This window comes from Ranitomeya variabilis, chromosome 7 (genome assembly GCF_051348905.1).
Source record: "Ranitomeya variabilis isolate aRanVar5 chromosome 7, aRanVar5.hap1, whole genome shotgun sequence".
Classification (NCBI taxonomy): domain Eukaryota; kingdom Metazoa; phylum Chordata; class Amphibia; order Anura; family Dendrobatidae; genus Ranitomeya; species Ranitomeya variabilis.
The window spans coordinates 63,843,777-63,856,984 of NC_135238.1; the positions used below are offsets into that span (position 1 = coordinate 63,843,777).

A 13,208-nucleotide genomic window follows, 5' to 3' on the forward strand; every position below is an offset into this window, starting at 1 on the left:
CTGAAACTTAACACATCAACTAGAAGTAGCCGTGGGATGTTCCTGTCACTCCCTAGACACCTCGTCACGGCCGGAGGACTAATTACCACTAAAGAAAGAAACAGGAATACTATCTTGCCTCAGAGAAAATTCCTAAAGGAAAGGCAGCCCCCACAAATATTGACTGTGAGAGGAGAGGGAAATTACAAACGCAGACTGAAAACAGAATTGAGCAAAGGAGGCCACGCTACCTAGAAAGAAAAGACAGGAAAGAGTACTGTGCGGTCAGTATAAAAAATACTACAAAATCCACCACAGAGAATACAAAAATCTCCACACCTAACTAAAGGCATGGAGGGTAACTCTGTGACTCCAGAGCTTCCAACTTGGCTGAGTAAATCTTAACACAGACAAAGCTGGACAAGAAAAAACATAGCAATTCACAGAACTATTAAGTCCACCGCATGTGGACTGCAAAAACAGAGCCAGGACTTATCTTTGATGATTTGGACAATCCAGAAGGAGAAACCAAGCAGAGATGTGGATCCCTAGAAAACAATGGACAACTGGCACTCAGTAAAGGAAGGAGCCAGACTTCCAAAGTGGAAGCAGCTGATGACTGTTGTGAAGGACAAACAGCAGCACTACCACTTATAACCACCGGAGGGAGCCCAAGAGCAGAATCCACAACAAAATTCACAACAGGGCAGCTCCGATACACTGCAGGAGCGATTAACTCCTGCAGTGTATCACTGGAGGACGTCGTGGGACAACCTATTAATGGATTACGACGGAAAAGATTTTTTTTTATTTTTTGGGGAGAAGAATGATCGAGGAAGGTGGCCTTCGGGGACGTATGTGGTGAGTATGTACTACATGTTATATGTGTGTTTGTGTTTTTAACCCATTGTAGTCAGTCGCCTGACGATGGGACAACTCTCCCATCATCACATTTCGATGGGAGCAGTAGTCCCATCCGACGAATGACTACAATGAGTCACTACTGACTGACAGACTGACATACAGACACACACACAGACAGACACTATACATACCATTTCTACCATACGCCTCACATCGATCCCCATCCGACTGTACGACTCCATTTTCACTACACTCCGCCCACGCACTTCCTCCTCTTTACTGACGTCACTTCCTTCTGCTGCGGTTTTGACACCCAAATCCGCATAAAATCTGCAGATGGTATTTACATCTGCAGTTTTTATGCGGATTTGACCCACAGAATGGGAGTCAATGGGTGCAGAAACGCTGCAGTTCTGCACAAAAGAAGTGACATGCACTTCTTTGAAATCTGCAGCGTTTCTGCACGGATTTTTCTGCACCATGTGCAGCTTTTATTTTTCACATTGATTTACATTGTTCTGTAAATCACAGTGCAGTTCTGCAGCATTTCTGCTGCAGAAAAAAAAGCTGAATGGGCAGCGGATGCGTTGAAAAACTGCATCCGCTGCCCACGTTGTGCCGAATTTTCACAACGGCCGTCAGTACGTCGCGCCGACACTTAGCGATGGCTGCGTACCGACGCAAGTGTGAAAGAAGCCTAAGGCAGAAACATGAACCTTTAGTGCACTGCTAGACAAAACTGTAACACTTATCTAAGGGGAAATCTCCTGCTGCATTGCTAGACTTCGGCCGTGAAATTCTAAAGAATTTATCCCACACTTTAGAAATATTATAATGGAGGTAACTTTTTCTACTTAAAAGGAGAGTAGAATCTAATTCCTGTGAGAACCCCCAGGCTGATGATCACCCCAAGTTCCAAGCCATGAGATATAGATTGTGAACCTGAGGGTGGAGGATTGGCCCATGTGATAGGAGATTGGGACCTTTGGGCAATATCCAGGGGTCAGAGATGGACATAATTCTCAGCCAAGAGAAGCCCTTCTGGGCCAGTAGCGGTTGACTAATATGACCCTGGCTCTCCCTTACCGTATCTTCAATACCATTGGAATTAAAGGGAAAGGTGTAAATGCGTAGGCCGGACGAAAGTCCCACTTCTATAAAAAAAAAAAAAAAAAAAAAAAAAAGGATCCACCCCACTTGGGCATTCCCCTAGATTCAGGAGAAAAAAAAATCCACTTGTTGATTCTCCCTTGTGGCAAACAAGTCTAGTTCTGGGAAGTCCCACAATGCCAACATGGCTGAAGATTCCTCGATTCAACGACCATTTCCCTTGGCTGAGTGCATGATGGTTTAGGTAGTCGGCTATGACATTTTTTACATAGGTGGCGAACAAAAAGGGAAGAAAGATTCTGTTCTGCTAACTGGAAGGTCTTCATCACTTTGTCCATCAGTGGGCCAGATCTGGTTCCCCCTGATGGTTTTTGTAGGCCAATATCCAATCTCCACTTTAGTGAAACCTGCAACGCTTTATTACTGCTGTTGATTTCTCTAGATTTGATGACTTTTTCTTCATTGTGATGCCCCATGGACCATGAAAACTGTCACCACCTAGGTGGGCTCCCCACCACTTTGGACTTATGTCCGTGGTAATAACCACTGGTTCCTGAACTAACCATGGAACTCCTCTCAGGAGGTTCCATTTGTCTAACCACCAAATTATGGAGTCCAGAACTTCTGCAGATAAATAGATTTTTTTGGGTCTAAACAATCCGTCATCCCAATCTGCACTGCCAGAATCTCCCATTGAAGGAATCTCGCATGAATTTGGGCACAATATAATGGTGGAATTGTGGCTATTATAGTGCATAATAGGGACAATGCTCTCATTATCAAAATGTCCCGATTTGCCTGAACTTCCAGGATTTTGTCTCTGATTTTCAAAACCTTCTCCTGCAGAAGAAAACATTGACAAGAGTAATCTAGAGAGATTACTAGAAAAACTTGAGTAAGGCACTATCAAAACGGGTTTTTCCTTATGTTTTTCCTTTCTGCTTCAATCTTGGTGAAAACTCTGGGTGCTGTGGAAACCCCGAAGGGAGGACACTGGTATTGCAGCACATGGAGCAAGTTCTCTCCAATTTCCACCGCTACCCTGAGGAATTATTGATGATCTGGATGAATCAGGATGTGGTAATATGCATCTTTTAGGTCTATCAAAGACAAGGAACAAAATAGGTATAAAACAGACTTATGGTGGATTTCAGGGTTACCATTTTGAATTCAGTAGTTGTTAAATAGTAATTTAAAGCTCCCAGATAGTTTGCTGAGAACTGTCCATTTTTTTTTTAATCAGGAACAGATTGCTGTCAAATCCTGTTGTGATTTCTGATTCTCGTACTTTGACTAGTACCTGACTTTCAATAGCTTTTGAACTTCTAATTCCAATGAACACTGGTCCTTTGTCCGTATCCACGTTAAGGCCATTCTTCTTGACGGGGTGGAAGGAAAAAAAATAGCCCAAGATCCTGGGAGACGGTATCAACGACCCATCGGGAAGTAGGGAAAGAGGCCCACTGATCTGAAAAGCGCTTTCGTCTTCTCCCCACATTGACCCTGGAATAATGGTTGCACAGGTCTCCCATTATTAGAGTTTGGTTTACTGAACAAGAATCTTGTGCCCTACATTTTGTTCTTTATCCAGTTGCGTCTGTCCCTCCTGCTCTCATTCCTCTGGTTTCTCCCGCAGCCCTGAAAGACTCTTTTGGATCTAGGAAAAAATGTAGGGAAATTTTTTTTTTTATATTCTGCTTCCTCTAAAATTTAATCCAGAGCCGGGCCAAACAAGTAACCCCTCTGACAGGGCATAGCACAAAGTTTCATTTTGGAATGAAAATCCACCTACCAGTTTTTAATCCAAAGCTCTACGAGCGGAATTAGAAAGAGCACAAGGGCAGCCAACCTAATGCTATCCAAAGATGCATCTGCCAGAAAATCCACTGCCTTCAGAATCGTAGGCAGGGCTTCCAGAAGTTGATCTCTTGGACAATATGCTACGAGTCCCTACAGCTGCATGTCTCGCAGCTGTTCGATAGTTGCAACACATGCATGGATTGTCTGTTTGTTAGGCAATACTTGCATGTGTAGCTGCTTTCTAACAGTGGCGAGACATCAGCACGCCGAAGACACTCGGTTAGCACCCGAGCATGCTGACATAATACCTTATCCGCACACGTTCACTCATCACTACTAGTGAAATGTCCTCTAGTATAGAGCACCACTCTAGTGGGTTTTTTTTATTGCAGAGCTGGAGTGGTGCTACTAATCAAAATTTTATAGTCTCATACTTACCAGCGCCATCTTCTTAGTGCTGCTCCTGTTGTCTTCTGCAGTATGTGACCTGCTTGATCACTCTGGTGTTTAAAGGGTCAACCTGATGTCATTACTCAATATAAATGAAATATAACCCGGCACTCAACTTAGCGGTGAAAAATTAGCAGTAGATTTATTGATCCCAAAGTATAACAAGACGTTTCGGTCCCAGGTCAGGAACTTCATCAATCACGTTTGAAGGTATATGTAGTAGTGAAAAGCGGCTGTGTGAGCCAGTAATGATAACTAAAGATATATGAGGAAGGAAATCCAATGGGGGGAGGGACGTAGCCTGTGTCCCAAGTGTTGCCGCGGCGTCCATAAATTTACTGCTAATTTTTCACCGCTAAGTTGAGTGCCGGGTTATATTTCATTTATCACTAACGGTTTGGGAACCTACCCGGGCACCACATGGTTGTAGTGCACACGTCTCTGTATCACTACTCAATATAAGTCTATGATAGGCAGAAGGAGGCCAGAATGCGTCTCTTAGTCTTACATTCAGAGATTGTGACTGTTACCTCTGTTGGTCACTCAGAAGCTTCAGTCAGAAGATGGCACCGCAAGATTGGAGAGAAAAAGTGAGCAGCTGGAGACGGAGCTTGGTAGGTATAAGACTAGAGACAGGGAACTTACATTATTGGCATTACTCCAACATGGACATTAAAGAAAAACTGCTGGAGTCGTGCTTAAAGGCTGTAATAAGTGGCCAAAGGACGCTGTACGCCGCTGCTACATTGCAGCATAACGCAAGTGAATGGGGTGACAGTGTGCTGCACAAGGTACAAAAAGTAAAAACCGCTGAACTCCTTCCCTTGCTGGTTGCGGTGGCATCACCCTGCTGATCGCAATGTGATGCCATCATAATTTTGCGATATAGCAACAGCACACAGTGATTCTCGGCCGTGTGATCTGTATCTCCCCAGCCTAATAATCGGCACCACAGGTCAATTATGTCGGGAAGAATTTCTGGATATTTGAATGAAAAAAGTACAGGTACAGACCCATGTGATGGTAGCCTAAGGGTGCTTTCACACAGCGTTTTCTCCCACGTTCAGTGACCCCACTTTGAGGCTTATGTCTAAATCTCACCTCCACTATGCGTACAGGGACGCCTCTGGCTTCCCTGCGTATACGCACATGCAGCGCGTCTTTCTAGACTGCAGCTTGTCTATTTATCTTGCAGAGATGCTCAGTCCCCGCAAGATCAATATCACCGTCCAATGTATAGGAAGCGGTGATTCCACATGGTTCAATGAACACATCAGGAATCACCGCGCGTATAAAAGCCGGCAGCGCTCTGGACGGAGGTGCGTCCAAAGCGCTGCCAATACTGACCGTGGAAATATAGCCTTAAAGGTGCAGATGGAGTCACCGTGTCCAATAGGCGCATACGACTGAAGATGACGCATGACAGCGCACACGGTGACTCCTTCTGCATCATTAGAGTCAATGGTCCCGTCGGTGCACACGTCCGAATCCTGATGGGGGATCCAAATGCGTCAAAGGGCCCTCACAGTGCTGCCAGCTACGGCGCATGACGCTACAGGGCCCGTCCTTTAGAGAACGGCATAGTAAGGTGCCCGGGAGCAAGACCAACAAACGCAAGCCCCCGAGAATCAGAACCATGGCGATGAGCGGAACCAGCAGACAGAGGAAACGCACAGAGCCCCACCATGGCATACTCCATCTGCACTGGGCTGAAAATAATGGAGGACAAAAGAGAAGACGCATTAAATTCACATAAAGGACCATAGAGATGAGTGGTCGGTACAGAAAGGAGCACAGAGATGAGTGGTCGGTACAGAGAGGAGCACAGAGATGAGTGGAGGGTACAGAGCGCCCCCAGAGCTCAGCGGGTCAGCCCTGTCTATCCGGAGCCTACTACCACAGCCTCGGGAGAACTTTGACTCTAGAAATCTTTATTTACAAACCCCGGCTTATGACAAGGGCCGCTGCGCGCGCAGAACCAGGCGCTCCTGTAAAGTAGGGCAAGTTCCGTTCTCTGCACACGCACACACCGCCCCGCATGTCCTCCCCTCACCTCGTCATTACTCGACACCGCCGCCTCCATGCCTCGCCTCAGCCGCTCCGGTAATCAGATCACGTGGCGGACAGTATCCGTTTGGTGCCAAACTTAGTGAACAGTTAAAGCCACGCCCCTCAGCTGCTGCGTCACAAGCAGAAGGGCGTGTCTGCCTCGCGAGTCATGTGATCGGATCCAATGCGGAGGAGACAAGCGGCCGTGGGATTGTGGGTAATAATACTGTGCCGTAAGTGATCAAGACAGGCACGACACAGAAAAAAGCCGCCAGCGAGTGCGCGCTGCTTCCAGACCTGCCGCTGTATGGCAGGAGGAGATGCTTTGTGGAAGAGCTCCCCCTGTCAGCACCAGGCTGAGTTTGCCTAATGTCACTTAACCCTCTAAGGTCACCGCTATTTTTTTTTTCACATTTTTTAGTTTTTCAATATAAGAATTGTTGTCACATGATATTTGTTACGACTTTCTCCGAGGATATTTTAACCCCTTATTACAGTGATTTTTACAATGACGGCATTGCCAAATCCATAGAACGCTTTTCTGTGTTACGACTTTTATCAGAACTTTTTTCCATTACATGAATTTTCTTAAACTTTTATTTAAATGTATTTGTCCCACTAGGAAATCTGAGCTGTTTAACAGTAGTATATTGGAATTGACCTTTATTTAGGCCACTCCTGGGGCTTGTGTTAGGCCCATGGCTGTTCCTATGAGAACATCAACCGTGGCAATCATAATGCCCTGGCTGATAACAGCGAGACAAGGCGAGCCCCTTACTGATGGGGTGATCGCTATTGATGAGATGATCTCATGGGATGATCTGTTGGCTCAGTTCTGCCATACTGGATCCTGCTTTCTTTTCTGGATCCTCGCGCTTGGGCTCCATCAGATGGTAAAGAAGTGTGGCGCCCCGCACAGGAAGCGTTAGGGGACATCTGCCTTACAGTATGGATTCATCCCTACAAGCCTGTGCACATCTGCGGTTAACCATTAGTCTGCTTTAAGTATAAAACTCTTCTCTGTTATACTGCTGCAGTCACGCTACAATGCTGTTGCAATTGAGTGTCATCTTTTCTGCATGCAAGTATTCATTTTGCCTCTTTATCACTTCTGCTTATAGTTAACCATTCGATTGCTTCTTTGCAATGAGCAAAAATGGTTTGCTGGTTACTTATGTCTCTGCCATTGACCATTTGTCTGATGATAGCATGCAACTCTGCTATTAAAGGGAACCTGTCACCCCGGTTTTTCACTCGGAGATAAAAATACCGCTACATAGGGCATGAGCTGTGCTTTACGAAAGTGTTTTTTTTCTACCCTGATTCCCCACCTAAGCTGCCGAAATTACTTACCAAAGTCGCCGTTTTCGCTTGTCAATCATGCTGGTCTGGTCTGATGGGCGTGGTGACAAAGCTGTTTCTTCCCCCAGATCTTGCTTAGGTTTCCGTTGGTGGCGTAGTGGTTTGCGACTAAACAACAAATGGAGGGCACCATCTAATGGACTAACAGTCCCATGTAAGGGGATCAATCCCAAAGCGTACAGAAACACAGTAATAAATAAACTAAAGAAAAAAGCGTACGCTAAAGAAAAGGGAGACCACCCCAATATATATATATATAAACCAATAAACTTTATTATAAAGTGCACACAGACCTACAGAATTTTATAAAAACATTTAAAAGCAGAATTACACAATATACTCTGTGAGATGTAAATAGCCCCTCCCCCCTTACCCAAAATGTCAGGTAATAAATATTGGCTGTGGAGTGAACATAAATTCCAGACAAGGAGGTAACGTGCCCGTACCACGAGTGCAACCAATACAAATGGCACCTATACAATAAAGGGTGTCACACTAGCTGGATAAAGAGAAATCTATTTCTGCATATGTATGTAAAGTACATCTACAAAGCATTCAAGCAAGTTGGTCCAGCTACCACGACGAAAAAGAGCGCGATCTGTGCTATATCCCTGGTGATCGGTGGGGGCGGCCATCTTCCTGTGGCCGCGCGTGCGCAGTTTGAGCGCTCTGCTGCCCGGGGCTTCAGGAAAATGGCCGCGGGCTGCCGCACGTGCGCAGATGGAGATCGCGGCGGCCATTTTTCTGAAGCTGAGATGCGAACTCTGCTTCAGGAAAATGGCCGCCGCGATCTCCATCTGCGCACGCGTGGCAGCCCGCGGCCATTTTCCTGAAGCCCCGGGCAGCAGAGCGCTCAAACTGCGCACGCGCGGCCACAGGAAGATGGCCGCCCCCACCGATCACCAGGGATATAGCACAGATCGCGAACTTTTTCGTCACCTGCGCAGTCGCAAACCACTACGCCACCAACGGAAACCTAAGCAAGATCTGGGGGAGGAAACAGCTTTGTCACCACGCCCATCAGACCAGACCAGCATGATTGACAAGCGAAAACGGCGACTTTGGTAAGTAATTTCGGCAGCTTAGGTGGGGAATCAGGGTAGAAAAAAAACACTTTTGTAAAGCACAGCTCATGCCCTATGTAGCGGTATTTATATCTCAGAGTGAAAAACCGGGGTGACAGGTTCCCTTTAACCGTTTGTTTGCAGCATGTTCTGGACTGTTTATACATTTACAGTTCCTCTAATATACACACCTGCCTCTATCTTCTGGCGTTTCCTGCTCTATTTTACTGCCTGTCATCCTGCTGTCCTGGTCTTTGCTGATCCACATGGTATCTAGCAAGTCATGCCCTCTGTGCCATCACATTCAGCATGTGTTGCTTAGCCTGACTTATGGCTTAGAGAATCCACGTCACCAGGTGAGTATACATCAGAATAGAAAGGGTGTTATTTGGCGTGCACTCGGCCTAATGAGACGAGGTGCTGGTGTAATGGACCAAGAGGCCCTGAATTGGCAATTAATCAAATTCACCGCACTCTCTTTGGATATATGAAGAAATTGTAACAGTTTATTAAACCTGATGGGAGCGTAACAGAATATTACAGCATATGCGATTAACAACGTTTCGGCTCAACCTGAGCCTTTCTCACGTTATCGCTGTGGAAAGAGTACATAAACAAAATAAATACATCAAATGGTAAGTATACAAAACAGTAAAAAAACAAAAAGAAATCCTAGGTAATGGGCAAGGGAATAGCAGGGTAAAAACACTGCATTGGTCCACCGATCGGGACATTGGAAGGTGTCCAAGAAGGTGAAGAATCAAGGATTGAAAATCTGAGTAGGGTGAAGAGAATTTCATGTATCCTGTAGGTAGGGACGATAGAGTGAGTAAAATAAGTACAACAACATAGCTTAATACCATAGTATGTATGTAGAAACATAGTATTGCACTAGTCAGACATGGTACAACAAAGTAAAGCTTCATGTGTAAAGATGGTAAGGTGGAAAGGATGTAACATATAAGGTCTCATGCCGCATTAGTATAGCATTGTACACAAGAGATGATTGTCAGGAATCATGGCGCAAAGGATTTACCTTATTCCAATAGAAGATAGTGTGTAGAAAGGGATAAGTCCCAGTGGTGCAGCAGGTTCTGCAGAGAATAGTGGACAAGGGTTAGCCAGTGAAAATCATCGCAGTGCCCATTCTATTGTATGTTTACCTTTAAGTAATAAGATTGATATGTAAATAGCGGTTCCCCTTGTGGAGGGTATGGACCTATTGGGAAGTAAACAATACATGTTCATATGGGTGTCTATTGTGGGCAATAAAGGTGGAGACCCACTATGCCGGCTTTTACCTTGGAGATCTAGATGGAGAGCGGCGCTCCCGCGCTGTGCTCAGTGTCAGCGTCTGTCAGGTGCATTAATGGGACCATGTATGCTAGTTAAATAGCGCCGTACCGGAAGTGGACGGCGCAGACCGGAAGTGACGTCGCGCCACTGTGTGTAGTCTTTGTGCGCATGTCTGGGGCTTGTTGTGGAAACCTAGCAACCCAGCGCTTGTCAGTCGAGCTCAGGGCGGAGCCCTGGGACTAGGGCAGAGTGCGCATGTCATAAACTAGTTGTAGCAACCTTGTAACTAAGCGCTGTTAGTGGCTAGGATTAGAGTGCTGTGTTGGGTATCTAGTGACCTGTGGACCGAGCAGAGGCCGCAAAGGACAATGTGAGCACTGAAAATGATGTCTAAGTGCTATGTGGTAAAACTTAGTTATCTTGACAGGATACCAGAGGGAACATCTTTACACATGAAGCTTTACTTTGTTGTACCATGTCTGACTAGTGCAATACTATGTTTCTACATACATACTATGGTATTAAGCTATGTTGTTGTACTTATTTTACTCACTCTATCGTCCCTACCTACAGGATACATGAAATTCTCTTCACCCTACTCAGATTTTCAATCCTTGATTCTTCACCTTCTTGGACACCTTCCAATGTCCCGATCGGTGGACCAATGCAGTGTTTTTACCCTGCTATTCCCTTGCCCATTACCTAGGATTTCTTTTTGTTTTTTTACTGTTTTGTATACTTACCATTTGATGTATTTATTTTGTTTATGTACTCTTTCCACAGCGATAACGTGAGAAAGGCTCAGGTTGAGCCGAAACGTTGTTAATCGCATATGCTGTAATATTCTGTTACGCTCCCATCAGGTTTAATAAACTGTTACAATTTCTTCATATATCCAAAGAGAGTGCGGTGAATTTGATTAATTGCCAATTCAGGGCCTCTTGGTCCATTACACCAGCACCTCGTCTCATTAGGCCGAGTGCACGCCAAATAACACCCTTTCTATACTATTACATTGGCTGTAGCACCGACCATTCCTACTATAATCCGTGCAATATTTCCATGTCTACCGACACGTTTGCATTTGATGTGGCCACAAGCTCAGATATACTGTCCCACGTGACAGGATCTAGCGAATTTCTCAGGACCCCAGTCCACGAACTGAGGACCAGGGATTTTGAAAAAGAAAGGCGTAGGCTCATTTCCTACGACCTTCATTGCACAACCCTAGCTGAATACTATAAGCAGAACAAAATACCCAGGGGCCTTAGGTGCAACTTGCACCCCACTTTATTCTCGGACATTCCGGAATATTGTGAAAAATATAAGAGGATTCTTAACAAGTGCTCTTTGGATATTATTATACTAACAATAGAGTTTCTCCAGAAAGCAATTATAGAAACCAAACAGAATATTCAGAATATAGAGACACAACTTTCATCAACTCTGTCCTCAACGGAGTGGTCTACTTTGAAAACAAAGACAGAGAAAACCTTGGCAGAACACCAGAAGGTCCTACAGGAACGTAAGAGAGCCAAATTCCAACGGGACACCGAGGACTACGCTAACAACAGGGTCTACAAATGGACCGACTCCTCTACCTCCACCAGGCGCCAATCACGCTATCCGCGCAGAGATGGATATTACAGCTCCGGCAGCGACTCCTCAACCAATTCCAATTTCAACCGGCGACGTTTTTTATCCAAGGGACGGAGGGGAGGACATCACGAAGGAGACCCACAAGGAGAGCAAGGCGAAAGAATGACAACAAGATCTCAGGTGAGACCACCAACCTGGTAATTAATATATCAGATCATCTTCTTTCCCCCACAGAATTCGCGGTTCTTCAGAAGGGGCTCTCATTCTGCCCCACACCATATTGGGACGCTCTACAATTGAAAAAGGATTTGGAATATTTCTACCGGACTATTAGACTAAAAACCCACTTTGGCCTTGCTACGGACAATTTACACACCCCGTTACCTACAAGGGAAGATACACCACCAGCGTTGTCAATCACCACCCTTGGACTTCGTAACCGAAGCAACTTCTGTCCACCGAGGACTTATCACGCGGCCGAAACATTTATCTCTTTGGTTGATAAAGAAATTGACTCTCTTATTCACCAGCAACGCCTTGGCTTTTTTCCTCTGCACTCTAACCTCTCTACCACTGAAAAACAAGCTCTGTCATCTCTGCACACCAACAACTCTATTATAGTGAAGCCGGCAGACAAAGGGGGAGCGATTGTGGTAATGAATCGTACACAGTACATTGGCGAAATATATCGCCAACTGGCGGATACCAACACCTACGGTACCATACCCAGAGATCCGGTGGCAACCATCAGTCGCAAAATCCAAAATGTGATTGACACATATCTAGTCAAACACACTATCGACAAAAAAACAGCGACCTTTCTGGTGAATCCCCACCCAATAACACCGGTATTTTACGTGTTACCTAAAATCCACAAATCCCTGCAAAATCCACCCGGTCGCCCCATTGTGGCCTCCACAGACTCGATCCTGTCCCCTTTGTCTATCTTTTTGGAAAGGATCTTGACACCCATAGTCAAAACTACCCAATCTTTTCTCCTCGATACCGGTCACTTTCTAGACATCATTAGGCGATTGGGCACAGTACCACCCCACAGTACCCTAGTTACACTAGATGTCAATAGCCTTTATACGGCTATTCAACACACTAAGGGCATCGAGGCTACTAAACTATTGCTTCATCAATCCACAATACCAGATGATGCTATCCAATTTTGCCTAGACCTACTTACCTTAGTGCTATATGAGAACTACTTCTTGTTTGAGGACACCTTCTACATCCAGAAATGCGGGACCGCTATGGGTTCAAATGTAGCGCCAGCTTATGCGAATGCATTCATGAACCACTTTGAAACAACTCATGTATTTACCAACAAACTTTATTCACAACATGCACTATGTTATCATCGCTACATTGATGACATTTTTCTTATCTGGACAGGCCCCCCTGATACGTTAATGGCTTTTCATTCCTACCTTAATTCCATCCTTCCAGAGCTCCAGTTCACTATCCATCACAATACTGATTCAGTACCCTTCCTAGATACTATTGTCATTAAGGATACCAATGGAGATCTCTCTACAGATATGTACCGTAAACCCACTGACTGCAACAGTCTCTTGCACTATACTAGCTGCCACCCGCGTTCACTTAAAAACAGCTTGCCGCGCTCCC

The 13,208-nt window shown here is 45.3% G+C and overlaps 1 protein-coding gene across 2 annotated transcripts in view; it reads right to left on the minus strand.

Annotated features, from left to right (window-relative positions):
* ATF7IP2 (activating transcription factor 7 interacting protein 2) overlaps positions 1 to 6,487 on the minus strand; it is a 40,714-nt gene extending 34,227 nt beyond the window's left edge. The window contains exon 1 of one of the 2 annotated variants that reach the window (XM_077275207.1): positions 6,257 to 6,487. In XM_077275207.1, the coding sequence (XP_077131322.1) occupies positions 6,257 to 6,286 (30 nt within the window). In that variant the 5' untranslated portion in view covers positions 6,287 to 6,487. The remainder of the gene's footprint in view (positions 1 to 6,256) is intronic. The other variant, XM_077275206.1, reaches the window with a different exon arrangement.
* Between the last annotated feature and the right edge of the window lie 6,721 nt (positions 6,488 to 13,208).